Here is a 23778-nt window from a genome sequence, read left to right as displayed (position 1 = left end):
AGTCTTGAAATCCATACTAAAATATTTTTTTTTATCATGAAATACTTTTTGGATTTATTTTTTTGATAATTAATTAATTTAAATATACCTTTCTTTGGACTGTTCACCCCAAAAGGACACACACATTTTCACATAGCGACTCTAAATTTAAAGTTATTTATTATTACAAAAAAATTACACTTCAGCCACACCGTGTCTCTTCTCGATACGTGCACTGTCCATTAAAGTCATAGCGGGTTACTTTTATTCCCGAAAAATTTCACGCTTAAAAGTCCGGGCAAAAGTCTACATACTTAAATCTTCCTTTTTTAACGTAAACGCTTCTTGAATTTAAGGGGCAACCCTTCTACGAATCCTTCTGTTACGATGCCAGCCGGATCCGGATCAGGCTTTAGTTTACTGCATTTCGCGGGTTCCACTGAATAATTCTGTAGGACAGCTGCTAGTCCAGCCATTGACTTCATCATACCAAGCCTCGCACCTGAGGAAGTAGAATTATTAATTACTATTTCATTTGTTTAATCGTTATCGCAGATCTCACTGGAACTATAAAAAAAATAGTAATACGGACACTATCAACGCTTGTACTGTAGTCGATTAGTACCATTAATTAAATAATGTGATGATACAACAAATATTATTTAATGAAGAAAATCAATTTATAAGGCGTAAATAATAGTTAATTAAGTAAATTATAAAGTGAGTAGTAAAAGAAAGCTTAAAAACTAATAAGCAATAATTCTTACCAACGCAAGCTCTGGGTCCCTCTCCAAACGGTAAATATACAAATTTCTTTGAGTTGTCCTTAGCTCCATCTCGAAATCTTTCGGGATCAAACTGTTCGGGATTACTAAAATATGTTTCATCGGTTTGAATAGCCGCTATAGGTATTATCATTTTGACTCCATCGTGTACTGTTATATTCAATTCTGGGAATGTATATTCTGGTACAGTGCACATCCTAATTAAATAACCTGGAGCTGGATACATCCTCATAGCTTCTTGAAATGCCATTTCTAAGTATTTCATATCTTTGACAGCTTCGTATGTTAGCTTGTTATCATATTTTTCAAGCACTCTATCGATTTCTTCTTGCACCTTGACTTGACAATCTGGATTAAAAGCCAACTGGTGTAGAGTATAACTAGATGCTGATGATGAAGTCTCAAATCCAGCTCCGAAAAAGAGAAATACTTGAGCAATCAGTAACATGTCATCTAGTTCCATTTCTACAATTTCGGGTACGCCATCGGCGTTTTTCTTTTCTATAGATTCGCCAATCATGTTTCCCTTTTGCTTGACTTCCAAAAGTAGGTCAATAAAGTCGTTCCTTCCGGAAGGCTTATTGTCTCTTTCTTTTAGTACGGCATGTACTATTTTATTCATTGATTTTTCTAATTCTGGGGTTAGTAAGGTCAAATTTTTTGCAAGTTCCGGAAATATAAATTTCAATGCGCTGCAAACAATATCTCTTAGGTTCCTTTGAAATATTCGCTTCCCGAGTCTTCTAAATTGGTTGTTTTCTTCTGATAATGAATCCATATTTATTCCAAAACCGCATTCACCGATACAATCTGTTGTATACCTTGCCATCAACTCTCGTGCGTCATAAAAATCTCTTCCCGTAATTTCCTCAGTAATTATTTTCAGTTTTTCTGCACGCTTTGTTATAAGGGGAAACATTGCTTTTAGTTTTCCAGAACTGAATGCAAAAGTAAATCTCTGCCTCAACAAACGCCATAAGTCACCTTCTCCAAAAAAGAGGTTTTGCAACAGTGGTTCTACTACCGTCCTATGTGGATTTAATCCTCTAGCATGAAAAGAGCTAAAGTCTGATACCAAAATTCTTTTTGCAATTTCCGGATCTCTTATAATTAATTCAGGTGCAGTTGCTCTATAAAAACCAACTACTTTTTCCTCAGGGTATTTTTTGTACATTTCGTTAGCCATCATTCCTATGCTTGCCTTTTGTATAAATTGTTTGAAGTTGTTTCCCAAAAATGGCAGTGGTTCATCATGTTTAACTCCTTTTTCTTTCCAATAATGAAATGTACGAGTTCCGTACCAATATAAAACTAACACAATTATTATAAAAAACACGATCAACATTTTGGTGTGGCTCTTTTAACACACACGACTACTGCGGCCACAAAAACAACTGAGTGATAATGACAAACATTTGGCTTAAGATATGACCATATCAATGTTATTATGTTGGATAAGATAACAACTCATTAAATTTATAATAACTTATAATTTATGCAATTTAAAACACAAATAAGTATATTATGAAAAACTAATAATGAGTTTTTATTGTCAGAAGTTTCAAAATCAACGGATATACATAAATGTATAATGTGGCTAATTATATAGAGTCACTAGCTGTTGCCCGCGACTTCGTCCGCGTAAAGTTCGAGTTGAATCTTAATCATACAGTCAGATACAGACAGACAGACAAAAAAAGCAAAAAAAAATCTCTATCCGTTTCAGTCAAAATATTAAATGTACAGACAAAATATTTTTACCGTTTTATTATATGTAGTATTTACGTGATTCTTTTTTTGTTCGGTAGAGTATACTTTCAAGTTGGTCCCGTTGTTACCTAGTCAGGATCTGATGATGGTATTCCAGGGAAATCAAGGGCAAACCTCAAATTTACAGGCAATTACGTTTTTGACAATTTCATAGATCTGTTTAAGTATTTGCGTCTGATAGTCATCATCCCATGTGAATGAGCTGATGATGGAAGGTACAACTCCTCAACGGTTAGGACTTGAAAGAAAATTCTTACGAAGTTATACGTACATGTGAGGCTATTAGGTTGACCTGATAATAAAAAGTAAATCTCATTAACGTTAAGAATTTAGGTGAAAATGGATGCGGACAAATTTCGTCTCTTCACTTGTTTCCTTTTAGCTGTTTGTATGGGTAGTGTTAACACAAAATAGGGATTTAAAGGCGTGATGTTATTAATGTTATGCATGTATGTACATAATTATGTATGTTATTATGTATGTTAAAGAGACGACTGAAAGTTGTCATACAAAGTCTTTTTTTTTTAAGGATGGGAAATCATCAAATGACCTCTCCCGCTCTGGGTGGAACGGAAGGGAGTGTCAGACTTTTACTGACTAAAACCCACCTCGTTCCTTCAGTTGCCCTTTGCGTTCCGGGGCCACGGTATCTCGTTAGAACTTTCCCGCAGCCCCGGCTCAGTTTATCCCTTTTCCCCCCCTTGGGGGTTGACATTTCAAAAATCCCTTCTTAGTGCTCACTTATGTTACTAAAGGAACCTCTGTTCAAAATCTCAGACTCCTATACCGAGCGGTTTCGGCTGTGCGTTAATAAATCAGTCACCCAATCGCACCCCCTAAATCACGATTGGAGGGTAGTTTGAAAAAACTTATAATGTCAAACATATTTACTTGCCTATGTACGTGTTCATGCCAAGTTTCAAGTTTATAAACCCAAGGAATAAGATTTTTCATAGAAACGTTTTTACCCCTTTTCCCCCCCTTGGGGGTAGAATTTCCAAAAATCCTTTCTTAGTGCTCCCCTACATATCCCAAAGAACCTACATTCCAAATTTCAGCTGTCTACGACCAGTAGTTTCGACTGTGCGTTGTCTGTCAGTCAGTCACTCAGTAACGGAAGAGTTTTATATATATAGATATACAATGAACGACGGACAAATCACTTATCTAAACATAATAACAACAAAAAAATAAAATGATTTTGTCATTAAAACGGTAACATGATATATTTTAGACTAGAGGCCGCCCGCGACTTCGTCCGCATGGAAACCCTATCAATCCCGCGGGAACTCTGGGATAAAAAGTAGCCTATGTGTTATTCTGGGTCTTCAGCTACCTACATACCAAATTTCATGGTAATCGGTTCAGTAGTTTTTGCGCGAAAGAGTAACAAACATCCATACAAACTTTCGCCTTTATAATAGTAGTAGGATGTTTTAGATTCAGAGATTGTGGGTTTATTCAACTATTATTAATATGTGATGAGTTCACAAGTATAAATACTTGAGCGCGTCAGTGGTCAAATCGGTTCTTACCCTGTTAAAATGCATGATGCGCAGAAAGGCACAGGTTCGAATGCCACCTCTGCCGTGTAACAATTTCTATTTTCGAAGTTATGTATACATTAGTTTGAATGCTTACCGATGCTCTTACGGTGAGGGAAAACATCGTGAAGAAACCTGCACATTCAGGCAACTCGATGTATAACCTGGATTGATCCAATACGTGTTAGGTTCTCCTGCAAAGGTTGTGGAGGTCAGATGAGAGTCACTTCGTGTAAAAACCTGACTCACCTAATCTAGGAGCCATGGTCAAGGGCATACCCCAAGCTCCTCACCAAAGGGGCGAGGATGCAACTAGGACTAAAACCAAGAGGAAGAAGTTCACATTATAAATACTCAGTAATTCTACACTTGATTATTCTTATACTATTTAACTTTATTTTCAGTTCAAGGGAGAAAAAGGGGATCCAGGGTTAGATGGTCTTCCCGGACCTCCGGGTGCGGACGGCGCTCCTGGACCCCCAGGTCCCCCTGGGGTAGTATCGGAACCGGTTCGTTATCTTCCCGGACCACCAGGCCCACCCGGTCCTCCAGGGCCACCAGGCCTGTCCATAGTGGGTCCAAAAGGCGAACCCGGAGTTAATTATTACGATGAACATCCAGTTCATGGAAACACCAAGTATTATGGAAGACCAGGTAACTAGATAAAATTTTTGATTGATCAATTATTCCTTATGCGCGAGCTTAATCAAAATTTGAGTTTGCCAAAGCTGATGTACAAAATATGATAAATAAATGAATTATCATTTTATGGTATTGACGACAGTATACGTAGATGTATTTATTGTAAATATTTATTCATAAAACATTTTTAATATTCACGCTGCTTTACAAAAGGAACTTTGAGCGCGATCGATCAGCTTAAAGCTCTCAAAGCCAAGGATAATAAGGAAATGGAAAAAGAAAGAAATGGTAAGGTTTAAAATAAATTAATGAAACAAGATATTCGAAATATGATTTTAATGTAATTAAAGAACCTATTTATTATATTGATTGCAAAGTTTATGAGTGACAGAGAGATACTTCATACATACCTAATCAACAAAGATTGAAATTCAAATACTTTAAGTGCATAATTGATTGTATACCGTCCATTTTTGTAACTTCGTGTCTCTTCTAACCATGACATTGGCAGAATCACCGAAAGTCCGGTGGAAGCCATAATATAGAAAAGAAAGAAAGAAAAGTGCATAATTCCAATAGAATAAAATTTTGTAATAAATACTTCTTACGCTAGCAATTCGTATGAAAGGACGTGTAAATCTTAATCGGAATGAAGATAAAACTTAATAGATAAACAAAAAGACCTATTATCATAAAATGGTTTAAAGAAATTACAAGTCTAGGTTTTATATTCAGGTTTAAAATCTTACACATATTTAATTCCAAATTCAGATACTTACTTTGACTGTACCGAACTATCTCATGGCTCTAATCTCTGTTTTCTGTAACTCTGCCTACCTACCGAGTAATCGAAGCGGATAGGAGCGCTGCACTCCAACAACATGTCTACTAAAGTAAAATAATGTGACTTATAATTTCAGGCGCCTTTTCATCGTCACCAATCCATTCTGACGAATCAACGCCAGAGAAGAAATTGCCATCAGCTGCTGTTTTCCATACTACTACAGAAATGATGAAGGTAGATTAATTATTTGGAATATTATCAAATTATTTTATTTCGTTTAAAAAATATTCACTTTTCTCTTCAAACTTACTCTACGATCCACGCCTTTAAGATCCATCTGTTTTTACATTTTTTTTCGAGAATGATATCAGTTCTTTATTTGTATTTGTAGATTTGTACTTTTAAAATTTAACAAAATATAAGGGATTACAATAAAAATTTATATAATATAGTCTGCAGCATCAAGTCCTGTTGGCACTTTGGCGTACATAGTAGAAGAACAAGCTTTGGTGGTCAAAGTCAACTCTGGCTGGCAGTATGTTTTGGTAAGTTGCTTGTACTTTTTATTAGAGATATATGAAAATGCAAACACGGGGACTATTTGCGTGAATCAATATGTGAGCCGAATTAGTTACATGAACAAAAATGATGACTCTGATTCATATTATTTTACTTTCTTTTTTGTGCTTTGCATTCAATTTTGTGTCCGTCTGAGTCCATATTGTGTCTAATTTTATTTAAAACGTGTACAATACTTACATGAAATAGCTGAACGTGGCCTATCAGTCTTTTCAAGACTGTTGGCTCTGTCTACCCCGCAAGGAATATAGACGTGATAATATGTTTTGTATGTATGTATGTATGTACTTACATCAAAAAAGGTATAGATTTGATTTAATTTGTCCAAATAGAATTTAAACTACAACTTATAAATATTACGTGTTGGTGTACGGACTTAGCATTTCTTTTTTTTTTATAATTTATACTTTTTTTATAGCTGGGATCATTAGTGACACATCCGACACCACCGCCGCCGTCTACTTCATCACCGTTCAAGCCCGCAATACCTGCTGAGAGCCTGGTCCACAACCCATCTTTATCTAACTCAGTTGACGATTCCGCTTCGTACACGGGACCTTATGTGAGTAGTTATTTGTCCATCATCTTCTTCTTGACGTTAGTTCCAACTACGTCCTCTTATTGGTTTGGATGCCAGGGCCCGCCAATGACGAAGATCTGATAATACGTTGGTCAGAAGTGACGCCCGTGGAAGGAAGGATGATAACCATCCTTCCTTCCACGGGCGTCACTTCTGTATTATCTGTATCTTCGGGCATACTTTTTATTAGATACGTCTGCTATAATTTTTTTTCTACATTTAACCGATAACAAATAAACATTCACGGGAAATCCTTCATCATTATTATTAAAAAGTATCGGCGATAAATTGAGATTTAAAACATAAAAAACGATATGTTTAATCTATAAAATATTTTTGCGACCTTTGAACGTCCTCATTACTAGATTTGAATCTGGTTATTGAAATGTGTTTTTGTGTGTGTATAATTGCGATCGAAAACCTATTGTTTACAATTACCCTATGCGAGTTTGTATCATGTCCTGGCGGACCACCATACAAAACTTATAGCATGTAGAATAATACTTTTTGCCTTAAACAAGTCCTATGTGACAGTGTTCACAAATATGCGAAAATTTCCCCATAAGTCCCATAATAAGTCCCAAGACCAAAAATCAACAAGGTAAATGACTTAACGATGGAACTTAGATTCAGCATCGCAGAAAAAAAATCCCATGTTTTCAATGATCTCTGTAATTTGTTTTTTATGTGTTTTATACATTGGTTTAGATTCATTTGGCGGCGTTGAATAATCCGATGCCGGGCAATATGTACGGCGGAGTGCGGAGTGCCGATTACGCCTGCTACCGACAGGCGCGCAGGGCCGGACTCAGGGGCACGTATAGGGCGTTCATCACAAACAGGTATTATACCTCCTGTTATGATTATATTTTACCTATTTTATAAGTTGAGTGAATAGAAAAGATTGTGTATTTAATCAAATTGGAGAAGTTATGGCGAAAGGTCATGTCAAGAATAGTTTAGACTGACGAACTTAAAAAAACGAGTAGGTTTTGTAGATTAAAATTTTTTTCGTAATGCTTTTTATGTTTTTTCTTATTAAAGTAAATAAATGAAAAAAAAACCTTGAAAGTGAGCTTGTGTATTTCAATATAAATATTTTCTCTCAGAATCCAAAACCTAGACTCAATAGTGCGCCCGTCGGATCGCCATCTTCCTGTCTTGAACATGCAAGGGGAAGTCCTGTTCAAGTCGTTCTCGGACATCTTCGACGGCAACGGGGGGCTGATGGGGGGATCCCCCAGGATATTCAGTTTCAACGGCAAGAATATCATGACTGATTCGCATTGGTGAGTGTGTTATTTCAATATTGAGAATTTTCTTTCCATAATATTTTTATGTTCATAATTTGTTACTTAATATATGCATCAACACATTTATGTCCACTGGGATCTTTTATAAGAATTTATTTATTTATTTAATCTCAATGCATGTAAAATGCCTAACAGGTAGACTTACTGTCATAAGGCATTCTCTGCCAGTCGTACCTCTGGACCAGACGGTGGTGCGATAACTGTTTAAGAAGTAATAATATTAGTTACTTAATTTAATAGTTCTTTACATACATATGTATGTATGTATATAATAAAGTCCCTTTCTTAGCACCTCCTCCTTCTTCCTTCAGCTTACTAAGGTCCCATAATTGTATCTCTTTTATTACCCAAAATAAGTGGAAAATTTGGATGAACTTTGAATAAAATGTCTCGAACAAAAGCTAATGATTATATCAATAATTTGAAGGCCTCAGAAAATAATTTGGCACGGAGCACACGCGAGCGGGGAGCGGGCGTTTGATGCTTTCTGCGAGGAGTGGCAGAGCAGCGACCCCGCCAGCAGGGGAATGTCTGCATCACTATATTCCCACAAAATATTGTCACAGGAACGGTAAGTTATTGTATCCTTATCATCCCATCTTTTTTTCCCAACCTTAACATGTTGATTGTTTGTTATTACCAGACTTTTGACGATCACGATTCAAGGTAATAAAGATCAGGTAATTTTGGCGAAACAATACCGCCTGACATAATATGTGACATGATGTTTTTCCTCAAATCAATTTAAATTAACATTTATATAACTATTTTGAAAATTAGAAAAAATTAACTATTTTTTTAGTGTTCACAATTTACTTTATACTACAACGGCTATATGTATAATAATGCTAAATACTATATCAATAGGAATTGCTTAAAAGTAGTGACATACATAGTATCGTACATATGTATATACAAACTTCTTACATATATACATAAAATCACTCCTCTTTCCCGGAGTAGTAGGCAGAGGCTATTGTACTTAACGTTATACATAAATATTTGTCATTACAGGCACACTTGCAACAATCACTTCGCTGTCCTGTGTGTCGAAGCAACATCAAATGCTAGCAAAAGAAGTAAAAGAGAAGCAAAAAGGTATGATTAAATGTATAAATACTTTGATAATTATATTTTTATAACTTTATATTATCAATAAACTTTTTTCGAATACCAATTACAATGTCAACTGAAAAAATATTATCTAACATACTTTTATACTTTCATCTAATACATAAAATATTCATCAAAATCTTAAACGTAAATATTTTCACAGGTACAACTCAACGGCGCTATTAGACGACGAAGACTATTTATATAATGCTGAAGAATACCAACAGTTACTAAACGAAATATTTGCTCAACCATTTAGAGAGAATTAGTCTAACAAGCGTTGTGTACAATTAATGAAATTCAACTTAAATCTCAGAGCCAGCGCAGATAATATACAATCTTAGTGTCACATACATTAATCAACATAAAAATAAAAACCAAACAGATATCTAAGTTTGCATTATTAATCTAATGCTGACCTAGATTGGTTGACTTAAAGTTGTAACTCCGGTATTATCTTTCTGCAAAATAAGAATTTTAACCAAATCTAACTTTAAATCTAAGTGATGTTTAAAATTTAAAATGATTGCTTTTCACAGCTTGCATATTTATGTTCATCAGTGAGATATCATTTATTTCTTTAGTTGTTATTGCAAAAAAGTAATTACAAATAATTAACAATTGATTTGTACTACTATATAAAATATAACTTCTTTCAACATATTTAAAAAAGTAATATTAGTTATTAGACTTTATATTGATTATTAATTGACCAAGTAAATTTATCAGTGCTTCGATAATACTTAATGCTTGAATTAATTTATTTTGCGTTTATAGAATATATAAATAAACCTGAAACAAAACTAATTTTATAAAAATAATATTTGGTGTTGTCTTGAGATTCCTATTAAGTAAGCTGTACGCTTAAGCCATGAAAAGTTACTAAATCGTACTAAGTATAGTCAAATGTATAGATACGTTTTTCGCTATTTCGTTTTGTACTCAATTGTATATAATTGAAAAATAATAAGTCATGTTTATTTTTACTTTTTTATTTTGGTATTTAAAATGTAAGTAAGATGAATGAACGATAAAATTGTATATGTGAAATTTTCATACATAATTTTGATCAAAATTGTAACAAAAAATAATTTACTTTTAAGACTGTATTTTTCAGGTAAATAAATTGTATTGCTAATAATGCAGACCCTAGTGGACATACTTATATTTTGGTCCAATATGTATCGACTTAAAAATGATTGTAAGTAATTTGGTAAAATCATAAGTAACATTGAATTTTTTTTGAAATCTGTTACGTAAGTAAGCAGTGTACATTGAGAAATGAATTTAAAAAAAAAACATCCATATGTACGCATTAGAAATAATCAAAATATCTTTGACTTTGTAGATACGTTTATTTTAACTTGGAAGAAAAGAAAGCTGCGGAGTGTAATAAAAATGAAAAGCACGCAGTTAGTAATATTTATTTTTATGTGAATGACACACAAATCAATGCAATAATAATGCAATGTAAGGTACTTCACTTCGTACGTATATTACATATTTTATTAGATAATTAATTAATATAATAATTTAAATGTATATATTCGTTATTATTAATTTCATATGTTGTAATAATTTTAATTTCAGAAAAACATATTGAATACTTTGTGGTCTGATTCATTTACTATTGTATTAAGTTTGGAAATTGTAATTTTAGCCAAGTTATTAAAATATTTTTTAAGAAATTAAAAAGTTAATTGCTAAGCAATTAGTAATAAATTTGTAAAGTATTAATATGACACACATGTTTATATTGTGCCATTTAGTTACACAAAAAATATATTTATTTCTTTTACATATGCAATTATTTACTTATTACCATATTATTATAAGTTTAATAAGGCTAGTCGTGATTTTTACTGTCAAATTGCTTTTATAGTCATTTGACTAATGTGTTCGTTACGTCTTTGAATATGAAGTGAATAAAAATAACAATGTTATAATAAAAAGGAAAATAATCCTAATCGGAGATCACATTTAATAAAGAATTACATAACACATGTGCACTTGTAAAATTATTTAAAAAAATCAGGAAAACGAATACATTTTTATTTAGGTATTATATTTGCAATGACTTCTGCGTTAGTTTGTCTATGAACTGCCACTAGTAGATCATTAGAAATAGTCATCTAATAATAAGTTACTGTGATTTTAAAACCAGTAAAGCAGATATATGATTGACAATGACATACCATAAGCATTTATGAATGTATTATTATAAGTGCTTCGCATCGAATAAGTAATGATGTTAAAATGGCTGACTGTGTTTATACAATGGTATAATAATTTAAATAAATGTTTCCACTGTAAAGATTTTTTTTACCTACCTACAAAGAGAACCGCTTTCGATATTTTACCACAAAATCAATTTAAATATCGAATCACTAAGTCTTGAATTTGCTATAGAACAAAGCTTAATCTGTGCAATTCGTTCCTTTCAACTTAACAAGTATAAATATGTTTGTTGGAAACACAGAAAATTCTACATACTTGTACTTCACATCTCTTATTAGGTTACGTCAAAAATGTTGGAGCATTTTCTCACAAAAGTAAATTTTTTATTTTTTCAATGCTCCCCGCCACATATACCTTTTTATTTCAGTCATAAAAGTTACTCGGAAAACTAGGCTGGCAGTATCAAGTTTTCTTATTAAAGTAGTCGCAAGTAACCACAGAAAGATGCTTCATCTTTCAATTCCATTAATGACGCAATATGATACAATTTTATAAGCTTTGAGTTCAAAAGAAAATTACTTGCGGTCTTAAGATGAACGAGACCACAAAGCTTGGAACATGGTACGGATGGACTGCAGTGCTCTGTGGTGAAGCTTGTAATTACAGGCAGGTTGAATGTTTTTTTTTTTATGAAATTGATTTATATATTATATACAGTGCCCAAAATCAGTATCCTACAAATGTATGTGAAAATGTATCATTCAGTTTTTATTTTTATATCTTCATTATTATTAGAATTCGTTGATTTCACTTGGACAAGATAAGACTCGCGCGAACAATTACTATTCTATATATTTTGAATCATTAATGCTTGATTAAAAAAAACGACATTAAATCAGATTACTTTGCCTCACGAATATAAGAGTTATAAGTTATTCCAAGGATGTCTTCATATCCTTCAAATAAATCAACATATCAAGTTTTAAAAAGTATTAATAAGTCACGTAATAACATGACTAGCGTCGTCGTAATAATAAGAATTCGTCGTAATGCGTCGTAAGCAAAATACTTCTTAGACGAACGAAAATCCCTCATAAAACAAGAGAAGTTATTTTATTGTAACGATAACGTTTTCAGTACGTTGAGCGACCTATTTCGACTTGGTTTTGTTCTGAAATCCTCTTAAACTTGGAACAGTCCGGTCGAACTAAACCGCTTTGCCAACTTGCCCCTCGCTCAAATCTGTTGCTAAGTCCATTCATGAGACGCCCGGACGTAACTTGACCACTCGAAAGCTGAGAAATGTTTTGATATTGAAATTGTTACAGATAAAAATGTTTAAATCAATATTTGTAACTAACTTTATAAAGAGTGTCGGTGGTTAGTGGATAAGGTGCCCAAATAAAATGCGCGAACGGTGCGCGTTTAGCAACAGTTTGGTTTAATTCTACCTGTTCCAGGTACCAATTAATCTTTTCCTAGTTATGTACATTAGTTAGAGTGTTAACCGATGCCTTTGCGGAAAGAGAAAAGATAATGAGCAAAAGAAACGGATAACTGTCGTTTTTATCTTTTGTTTTTCCCAATTGCACTCTTCACCACTACGATGCCGACATGTGTTCTTCCACTTTGACCGGTTTTTGGCATCTTCATAGTTCGTATTTTTTCGCGATTTGTAGGGTATTCACTTGTTCGCCAAATTACTTGTTTCCCAGATAGCATAAAGCCGTGACCGTACCAATTTATACGGCTCTCCATTATTTGGATAGTATACCACGAACATGTATTTCCGCATATAAGACGCCACGAATGATTTTCCTGCCATTTTAACATTGATTTTTGTACTGAGCGCTCAGCATGAGATTTACGAATGAACAGAAAAAATACGACGGATTTACCCAATACAATTGAAGAACGACTCAAATATTTAAAAAGACATTAACGAATCGAGGAAATGGCCTTTTAAAAATCTTTTTAAGAAAACATTGGCATCGTTTTTCGGATTTATATAAATACAAATATACTAAAGGCTATCTTTGTACCGGAAAAAAGTGCAATTGCCAAGGGTTTTGAGCGCGGATATCCGGCTTGAGATCTCTGTCTGAAGTCGGAAAAAGATTGTGTTTGATTTTCTATTTTTACCAAGAAATACTTCCAGCTTGCAATGGCTTAAAATGGAAACAATGAAATTGTGTCTATACAAACGTTATGTACAGCTAAAATTATTTTCATTCATTTAATTATAGATATTTTAATACAATTCATACGGACTTCAGTGCCTATCTTTACCTACAAGTATCTTTTTAAAAAAAAAGTCATGTGCCTTCTTTTATTCGTCTTAACTTCATATTTTTACTCTTAAACTATGTAAAATTATATCAAATTTAAAGCATTTTAGCATTTGGCAATGGAAAATAAAGGACATACGTAACCGTAATTATTTTGCAAATAAAATATCCACAGTAACAAAAACATCAAAAACAGCTCTCGAAAACACCGATTTATGTTTGATATATGTATGTTTAACCTTCATCTCACAACCCCTATTTATAATCAACCATACATCTAACTTTACTCATATACTAACAATTAAATCAAAATTATAATTGCTGAATTGATAACTTAACGATCTGAAGCAAACCATACTGAAATTGTATCCTTTGTGTCTGCAAGCTTGTTGTGCATGTTATTCCGCATTGTATATGACACATAATGAAGGTGATCGAAGCAATCCCATTAACGTTTCAACCGGTGTCAATGCTTTGCATTCAAAGGGGTAACCATACGAGTCAATTTGCTGAACATCCCACTTGGAGGGAATTAGGTACTGCTGCGGTTGATTTCCCAACGGCCTCCAACAATGTTCCCGCCACAAACGCTTACTTTAATTGAGAAAGTATTACACCGGGCTGTTTTCATTACACTAATGTGAGATCACGTTTAAGGGTTAAGCTTGATGTGTACAGTTGGCGGCAGTTTTATTTACAAATAACTATATTCTTTATAACCACTTAATCAATCGGGAGAGAATCACTTGCCGGTTCAATTGTTAAAAAGTCTTTTAGGAATGTTATTTATCTGACAAACTAGAAATTTGACATGCATATAGTCACGTTTATATCTTTTTTTTCCGCGGGATAGAAAGAGCCAACAGTCTTAAAAACACTGAAAGGCACGTTCAGCTGTATCCCTAAATGATGGAATTAATGTTCAAATAGTGACAGGTTCCTAGCCCATCATCTACAAGAAGATTCCCAAGTTTATTATACTTTCCCTTAGTCGCCTTTTACGACATCCGTGGGGAACCTATATGGAATGATCTTCGTAATTCTAAAGTGCCGGAAATCACACGGCAGAATTACACCTTATTCCTTGTTAACGAAATCTCTGTCTGATCTAGTGATTTCTCTCCTATCCTTAATCATTAATATCATTGTATATAATCCCCTATCTCTATAATAATCCCTGTAAGTAGCTGAACTTTGGTAACCAAATACGAAGGCGATAACTTACATTGGAACACTTAGGTTTTCACCAATTTTCTTATACTAGCAATTTTATTATGTAATTTTTTTGCATAGTTCAGATTACCTCTCTCTCTCTCTTTTCCTTATTCATTCCAATAAAGAAATTAGCGCGAACCTTCAAACAACTTAAACGCGAATCTTCAAAAAGCATTCTTTATACATTAATTTTAATAAACCAAATAACCAAAAACCCAAATTTGACAAAGTACTTTCACAACAGAAAGTGCGAAAGAAGTAAATTGAAATAAACAACCACATTTGGGTAAATGTCGCCGATGATACCCATTATAACGTCGACTGTACCGCGGAATTTCGTCCGTGATTAAAAAGGGTGTGTTAATGGGAACGCTGATGGCAGTCATTGAAGTTTATATGCTGGGCTGACGACAAATTGGAGTTCTTTAGTTGACGGTCCGCAGACATTGTTTATTTATGCAATATACTAAAAAGCTGTGCGACAGTTCTGCCCGCACAAATTGTAAATTAAATGGCTATTGAACATGGCACAATATGAATCGTTATTCCATCACTTAGCCATCTAGCTGATCATGTTCTTAGATTCTATCCAAGATTATAGGCTCTGTCAACCCCTTGAAGGATGAAGACGTGACACGTGTATGTGGGTACGAGAATCTAGTACGATGTATCCTATGATAAAAGCGCCGATGGGCAGACAGTGAAGGTGCTCGAATAAAAAGCGTGATACACATATTCAAATCTAACTGTGGTCATATACCAATGACTCTTTTCTGCGTTCTGTACGTTATTTTTATTGCTAACCGATGCTTTTACGGTGAAGTAAAATTAAATATGACTCCTAAAAATGCAGATTTTTTCATTTATCTGAAAAAACCGTCCGCTTTTTCAGGGACGGACTCTTCATGATTCCAAGTGTCATTTGTCGAGTGACGATAGCACGATCAATAGTGCAGATAAGTGTCCACTTCGTAAGTAGAGGAAAGTAACTAAATGTGGGCTAGTGCTTTAATATGGGCTAGTAACAATTCTCGAAAACCTACAGTCGAATGACACAACAAACGACGATCGTCCATCGCATTCATTCGCTTTTACATCGCACTCACTCACTCTCGTCAATCGCGCGCGAGCTGTCGCCATTGTCAGCTGTTTTTGTGTTGCTGCTGTCGAAAAGTTTTCTGAGGTACGTATCAATGTGTTGTTTAATCAAAGAAAATTAGGTCTAAATACTGTAACCATGTGTTTTATTGCAAAATATAAGTTTAATTTTATGATTTTCGATCGATTAATTGCTTGCTATATATGATTTGTAAAGAACAAGATCAAATTTATTTTAGTTAAGAATTCCGAATATGGGCTATTACTATGGTCCTAAATATGGGCTGCTGTGGCTTCGGTCATAACTTTGTCATAAATAGGAAGAAAATTGAAAAAGAAAATAAAACAAAAGATAAGAAACCCAAGCAAAAGAAAAGAAGTTTAGGAAATAAGAAAGCCAAGACCAAGGAAGAAAGTGTAAGTGAAGAATATGTCCAATTTGATTCAGATAGTGAACCAGATGCCCCTATAGGAAGAGAGGCTCCTGATACTGCCGATGCAGCAGTCAGGAAATTTTTTCCGAAAACGAGGCAGGAGAACTGTGGGTAAGATGTTTAATGTGTCAGCTCTGGGCACATAATGACTGTGCTGGGCCAGAGTTTGACACTTGGATATGTGATTTTTGTAAGTAAATTGTGTGATTTCTTCCATCTACCAAAGTAATTTGATCTCTTATAAGGTAAATATTTATAATTGTTATTTTCGTAGAAGACATATTAAGTTTCTATTAGTAGCCCATATTTAAGTACCTGTTCCATATTTAGAATCTATTTTGATATTTTGTTTAATGCTCAAGATAATAATATATAATAATATTAAGAACATATGATTGTTACTTAGCTCTTTAAAAATGTATGTGTGATTATTTTGACCACAATAAATGGTTAATTTTTTAATAGTTTTTTATTTTTGAGGCAAATACAAAATGGTAGCCAATATTTGGTTACTTTCCTCTACTACTCTACAATCACGGTTAGTTCCCGAGTGTTACGGGTATATTACACTGGGACGCCTGAATATTTTAGGAATATATCCTGCTTAATTTATTGAAAGTTAAATTTTGACGTCTGGCTTTTGTTTGATAAAAAAATTACGTTTCAAAGAAGAACTGGGAATCACTCAAAGTGAGCAATAATACGCTCAAGAAAATTATCTATATCACTTTAATCTTAGCTTGTTCCCAGTTCCATTCCGCCCTCCGTCACTATAATTCGGAGCCTCGGTTTAGCTTTCCAACTTTTCTTTTTCAACTTTGAATGGTCTGCAGCCGCTTCAGTTTAAAGGGTTTCATTATATAAAAAAATAAATCGGCATTTTAATCTGAATCTGCTTAAAAGTTCGAAAATTATTTAAGTTGATGATATGAGGGACGATTTATCGGCTTACGATAGCATCTAGTTTTAATACAACACAAGCATGAGAGAATCCCAGTGCGAAATGACCGCAACCCTTTTCTAAAGGCAAAAGATCGTTGCCTACGAATTTGTAGGGATCGCTCAAGAAGATGACGGGCATAAAACCTTCTCATATTTCACTAATCCTTTTGTTATTATTATATTATTACATTTAAATATCGTGTTTATTAATATATATATATATATATATTAATTGCTTTGTGTGTACTTGAAGTAGGTAAAATTACAGAGTAATAACTTAACACATATCTGTAATTTATCCTTAATATGCTTTATTTATGTTTTTCATTAGCAAAAAGCTTCTTGTTGATCAAAATCAGGTGCCGGTCAAATAACAATTAAAATATTACTCTAATACTATACCTATCCTATACTTTTAAGCAGTTCAGTTAATATCTCTTTTTAGACTTCACATGAGTCAATTATTGCACAAAAACATTAAAATAAATACGACTGTACTGTTTCAAAAACCCTGAACATAATTTGAGGCAAATTCTTAACATTTAAGCAGTATTGCTTTTTTTTATTAATTTATATACATATAATCACGTATTTGATTATTACCGTAGACAGAGCCAGTACAATCTCGGAAAGAACGAGAGGCGTCACCTGTACGAATTATTAATGGAATTTAGATTCAAATTGTAACAGTTTTATTATATTTCAAAGAGATATGACAAAGTTATAAGATAAATTATTATAAAGAAACATTTTGAGAAAAGACAGGGAGGCCCTTGTACTTCGCTCGGATAGGGCACCCCCGTGCCCCCAGTTTAAAGAACAAACGTGTAAAATATCACTTACATATTGTCACAACTCAACCCCCAAGCGATCAGCTGTGAATATCATCAGACTAAACAGTTCCTATTTGTTTTGTGTGTTATCAAAATCGTATCCTTATCTAGAGAAGATTCTTTGAAATAGAGAAACAATCTTGGGCTTATGTAAGTAACGGAATTGAATGGAGTGCTCTCCTATCTTTAAACCACAGACAATTTCGAGTTAATTGAAAACAGGAAATCCTGGAAATCAACCGTCGAGTTGCCAGGGCCCGTGTGGAACTCAATTACAAAAATTCTATTTTAGATTAGATTTCGGTTGTAATAATAAAACTTAACAGTCCATGCTGGAATGGACACTGCAATTTGTTAGTGAATACCTGAGACGAAAGATATTAAAATGTTAGACCACTTTTTGTTAAAAAAAGGGTCTAATTGCAATAAAAATCGATTAGATGTTATTTCCTATATATAGATAAATTTGATGATATATTTGCATAGGCAAATATTGATATAATGGCACTTACTATGTTTAACTACGCTAATAGACTATGCTACAGACAGATGTATTGAACAATTAATATGTGCCATAAAGTATCAAAATGGTACAAAAAAGGTATCAAAAGATTAATCGTCCGTCGAGGCTCGACGCTGGGTAATCAAAAAGCAATCAGCTGGCAGATGTTTTACCTGTAACTAGCTCTGTAACACCTTATATATAATACTCTATATTAGGCTTTGGCAATTATCTTTCATCCGATATACCAGCTAACTCCATTCAGTGATTTTAACATGTGTACCCTTTAATTATTATCAATACAATTAAATAATCGTACGTACTAAATTAAACCATTAAATACAGTAGAAATATTCCTAAAAGAACAAATGACTTCTGCCTTATCTCCGATATATAACAATGGTACTCGTATTACTAAATCATAGATCAGAGGTCATAAAAATATGCCAGGCCGACTCAAAAAAGTCATCTACCTTTCAAAACATCGGGGACATCTGCACTCCTTCATCCAATCCCTAATAAAAGTGGATTGCCCTCATAAATTTAGGAAGACGTCCTTATACCGCAGGAGTCTGCGTCCTCCGCAGCAATCAAATTGTGATCAACGCTTCGTGAGGAGAATTTTTATGCGAACCCTACAAAGCCTATGAGATAAACGTGATTCCAGCAAAAAAACTGATCGGGAAAGTTATCCCGATAGGCTGATTGATATTGCCTAAAGATACGCTGAATTGAGTAAGTGGAACAACAATTTTATGTTTAACAGGAAAAAATAATATTTTATTTTGTATTGGTGTATTTCTCCAGATTATTTCGTAAGATAAGAACTAACGATGAGGGTAAATGTCATGGAGAAATTACCACGCTTTGTTGATGAGAGCCGAGATTTCCAGATATTCTTCTTCCTCGAAGTTTTAGTTACGATTTCATCTTTACTATTCTGGAGAGGAGCCATGGATATGCATTTGACCATGAATCCTGGGTTGGATGAATCAGATTTTTATACGAAGCTACTCCCATCTGACCTCTTTAACCTTTGCAGAGATGGATCATGGTTACACATCCAAGTACCTGAACGTGCAGATTCCCTCACGATGTTATCCCTTAAGAGCATCGGTTGGTATTCTTATTGAAATAACTTCGAAAATAGTCATTGGTAGAAGGCCGAGGTGGGATTGGGTGGGGAATCTGTGCCTTTTATGAGCATGACACATTTAATCGAGCTCGTTTCCGATTCCACCACCGTCTGTAATAAATCTAGAAAATTTGTCAGATCTATCCATGAAGAAATATTGCAGCATGTAAGCTTCATAAACTCCATTCAATCAGAATGAAACGAATCGTCGGATTGCGCTAAATTACAATAGTCAAACTGTAGGATGGGACGATTAAAGCGGCGCACAAGAGAACAAAGTGCCGCTTTGATGAGTTGGCTATCGATGTGTGATGCATTCGGTTTGAAATTGGAACATTCGAATATTCTTTTTAATTTCATCCGGGAAAATAGGAATTCTCGTCAAAAAATTGTCTACTACGGTTCTATTTAAAAAGTTGTACGCCTGGTGTATAACTAAACATATGCAATCACGTCTCTTTCCCGAAGAAGTAGGCAGAGTCTACTTCTTCAGACTTCATCTAAAAATTACTTTACCGAAACATTACTGTTAACAGGGATCTGTTTGTTCCTTTTTAGAAGTATATGTACTTAATCTAAGTTTATACAGATATTTTTATATCTTATTCAAAACTTCGTTTTAGCGAACAAAAACATAGTATGAGCCAACTGCTTCTCTTTTGGAGCAGAATGTGATATACATACCAGTAACTTGCTTCATTCTTTAAACCTCAACCAAGCCGTGAACGTGGCCTTCAAGTCTTTCAGAGGTTATAGACCCAGTCTACGTAAGAGATAAATACGTGATATATATTACATGTAAATATAATTAAATATTAAAGTTAATTAAGTTTTACCGATATCGGTGAAAAGAGAAATAGCAAAGATAAACCTTGAAGATGAGATAAAATGATATACATATGGATAAAAAAATCCACTAAACAGATATATAAAGAGATTAGAATTATTTTTATAAAAATCTTGGGCGAGATATCGAAATATTGTTTTTGGGATCGTTTCAGTAATGGGTAAGTAGAAGAAATCTGAATATACCTACATATAAAAAAAAACCTGACTGATATTTCAACGCGCAGCCTTCTGTAGGTTCCTTGTGAGGTCTACAATGCATTTGCTTTTCACCATAGGAAACTTTGCAACTTCTTCTAAAGAACCACTGTAACAAAATGCGTCTCAATGTTGCCAGATCTGAGTTTCTATTTAAATTACATCCACGCCGCAAGTTGAACTCGAGTTTGACCGTGGATGTGAATGGCGAAGTTTCTTGTAACTCACTCTTTAAGAAACCATTCCAATTCGAAAATACTGAGAGTTACTCAGTATAGTAGAACTTAACTTTGAAGTGTAGAGTTTTTCTTTTGAATTTCTTATGAATGTTAGAAAAAGGGGGAAGGTGAAGTGTGCAAGGACACAATTAATGTCTTACATGCAATCCACTTAAACTCAGTATATTGAGAAGATTGTTGAGAACTCATGATATTCTTATTATTAAGATCACATGCCTATTTCTCCTTAAATCTATAACACGCATACAATATATAATCACGTCGTTACTCTTGCGAAGAAGACAGGGTCAATAGCCTTGAAAAAACTATAAGGCCACGTTCAGCTGCATAATTTTTACATGTAAAACACCTTGTATAATCGATCTTAGAATAGTTGTACTTTAACCAACTTTGTTTTATTTTACACTCCGTATAATATTATAAAATTACAAAGAGCGTAGTATAGCGTAGCTTTGATGTTGGAGGTTCGGATTTACACTGCCATGAACAAGTTACTATCGGCATGAAACCGCATCGCAGAAAGTATAAACAGCTTAAACTTTTATAAAGGATTGTTTCATCTTTTCTGTATTTATTATTGGCATATTTTATTCTATAATGTTATGAATATTTATCAAAAAACATGTAAGTACATTCATTCAGGCAACTGGATGTGTCACCATGATCTAATATGGGTTAGGTTAAGTTACCTTTGTGTTCATTTGTACATTTATTCATGTCAGACATAAGTACTTATGTAATGCTACTTTCGTACATGCCAGACAGTAGCTTCGTGTACAAACCTGTCTTACCTAATCTAGGATAATATTAATATTGGAGTTATTTTCAATTGACGCGATTTAGAATGAAATTGACATCGTTAGCAAAAATGCAATAATGTAAGTAGTTTGTCCTGCTGTTTATACTAAAATGCACAACTATAACATAATCTAAGATTTGAAATCTCTTAGAGATTTATCTATCAAAGAGATTTATAGGTCTATTAGATTTTTGTTGACGTCTTTGAAAAAATGATATAATTGAATGAGAGGATTCTAATAATAATCTTTTGACACGGAGAGTACCATACTGTCCCAGTACAAGATGGGCCCGCCTCATAACTCACGGCCGCATTACAAACTGCGAGCGCTTCTAACCAACCCTAGCGATTAATCAAACTTGCTTTTGGTATGTTTTCACTCTTACTGTTATGGAATAAAACGGTATTTAGCAACTGTTCGCGACGCGCTAACTTAAGTTGTGAGTAAAACGAAAAGTCGATATGTTTTCAGGAGGTCGAAGAACCTATTGTGCTTAGAAACACTGATGTGTGGTGGCGAAATGGAAATTATATAATTTTAATCGCATTATTTTATTGGTTATTATTATTATATTAATCAACTAATCGAGCGATATAAACTGAAAAACAATATCATTAATATTTATGTCTATAACATAAGACAGTTCATCATTAGGCAACAAATCCACGTTTGTCAAATAGTTAAGTATCTCAACCGATATAACGTTCTCAAGTCGAACTGAATAAAACTTGAGTGACTTGAGGAGTCTTCAAGCACATCAATATTTTTCCCCTAAATTTATGAACGGTTTGGGCTGCCGACAGTTGTATTACGGAAATGACCGATCCCGAGAAACCCTTAAACTTCTTGATGAGGATCGTGATAAGGACCTCTACCTACCTTCCTATGCGTGCTGTAGTGATGAGTATTATATGTACTGTAATATCAATATCGGCAATGAGTCGCAACAGAAACTATAGATATAGTAAAAATCCCAAAACAAACAATACCTATTTATATAGTATTTTCTCGCATGATTAGTTTTTAGGGTACTTAAGTACACAATTTTAGTTAGCACTTATACTAAGGCAAGTAACTCTTGGAAATTAGAACTCACTATTCGAGATCCCCTAATCCGCTTAAACGATACTCCAATGAGAAAATACGCCTAAAATTAATTAAGTACTTAGATTGACATGGACATTCAAGGGATTCTGTTGGTAAGAGATAAGTACAACTTTGTAGTTAAACGCTTTGGAACTAAGTTTACAAGATCCAACAAAAGTACACTAGGTACCATAAAATAAAAGAATACTTATTTTTTGAAAACTAAATCAAAATTGTCAAAAATTAAGATGACTCAAAAGTAATCAATGAAATTGAAGTAGGAGCATGCAAAGATGTATGCAAGATATTTATAATCCATATTGTGACTCATCAGTGAAATTTAGCGACGACAATGAGTGATTCATGAGATATAAATAATGTGGGCTGGGTTTTTTTATGTAATTGAATACAAACAAAACATGTTATTCGGAACAATCATGTTAATCGGATTTTCTTAAATTTCTAAATGTAGGCCTCCTCTAGTACCGTCCAAAATCACCGGTCTTGGAACTAATTAATAATATAGTACGCAAAGCTAAAGGCACAGAGAGCACTGAATATGACTGCTACATGTTTAATATGTTTACTCCCTAATTTGTATAATTAACATGTATGTTTTAACAAAAATCAACACATAATGTTGATTTTCATTCATTCGTAATCATTGACTCCAAAAGTTCCCTAGCAATCAAATTATTACACACATATAAAAATGTCGTTATTGTTACGTCTTGTAATTATTTAACCAAGGTTAAAATAAACATTACTAACAAACAAATCCAATATGTCATAATATGAAATAATATAAGTGTGGGTAATATCCGCAAACTAATCAATAACCGGCTAGCTGATAAGATATGATACAAGCCACTACCTTTGCTAGTTTTCGCAGTCA

At 33.8% G+C, this 23778-nt stretch overlaps 2 protein-coding genes across 3 annotated transcripts in view; one reads left to right on the top strand and one right to left on the bottom strand.

Moving 5' to 3' along the window:
- The window catches only part of LOC106135035 (collagen alpha-1(IX) chain), a 129834-nt gene extending 118443 nt beyond the window's left edge, over window positions 1–11391 (top strand). For both annotated transcript variants that reach the window (XM_013335208.2, XM_013335207.2), the window contains 9 exons: window positions 4483–4732; window positions 5641–5738; window positions 5957–6049; window positions 6502–6645; window positions 7372–7505; window positions 7773–7952; window positions 8404–8547; window positions 8991–9074; window positions 9253–11391. In XM_013335208.2, the coding sequence (XP_013190662.1) occupies window positions 4483–4732; window positions 5641–5738; window positions 5957–6049; window positions 6502–6645; window positions 7372–7505; window positions 7773–7952; window positions 8404–8547; window positions 8991–9074; window positions 9253–9358 (1233 nt within the window). In that variant the 3' untranslated portion in view covers window positions 9359–11391. The remainder of the gene's footprint in view (window positions 1–4482; window positions 4733–5640; window positions 5739–5956; window positions 6050–6501; window positions 6646–7371; window positions 7506–7772; window positions 7953–8403; window positions 8548–8990; window positions 9075–9252) is intronic.
- Window positions 143–2181, bottom strand: LOC106135036 (cytochrome P450 6B7-like). Its single transcript, XM_013335209.2, has 2 exons — window positions 747–2181; window positions 143–481 (listed from the first exon to the last, which is right to left on the bottom strand). The coding sequence occupies exons 1-2, from the start codon at window positions 2107–2109 to the stop codon at window positions 309–311; spliced, it is 1536 nt and encodes a 511-aa protein (XP_013190663.1). The 5' UTR covers window positions 2110–2181; the 3' UTR covers window positions 143–308.
- Window positions 11392–23778: the final 12387 nt, after the last annotated feature.

This window comes from Amyelois transitella, chromosome 11 (genome assembly GCF_032362555.1).
Source record: "Amyelois transitella isolate CPQ chromosome 11, ilAmyTran1.1, whole genome shotgun sequence".
Lineage (NCBI taxonomy): Eukaryota > Metazoa > Arthropoda > Insecta > Lepidoptera > Pyralidae > Amyelois > Amyelois transitella.
Note: the sequence above shows the minus strand (reverse complement) of the source record. Positions and strands in the feature narration are given on the sequence as shown.

What these genes read in the sequence shown, in the direction of transcription:
- LOC106135036 (XM_013335209.2), bottom strand. Translation starts at nt 2,109, where the DNA reads ATGTTGATCGTGTTTTTTATAATAATTGTGTTAGTTTTATATTGGTAC. An exon ending in GGGACCCAGAGCTTGCGTTG is followed by an intron (nt 482 to 746) that starts GTAAGAATTATT and finishes CTACTTCCTCAG; the next exon opens with GTGCGAGGCTTGGTATGATG.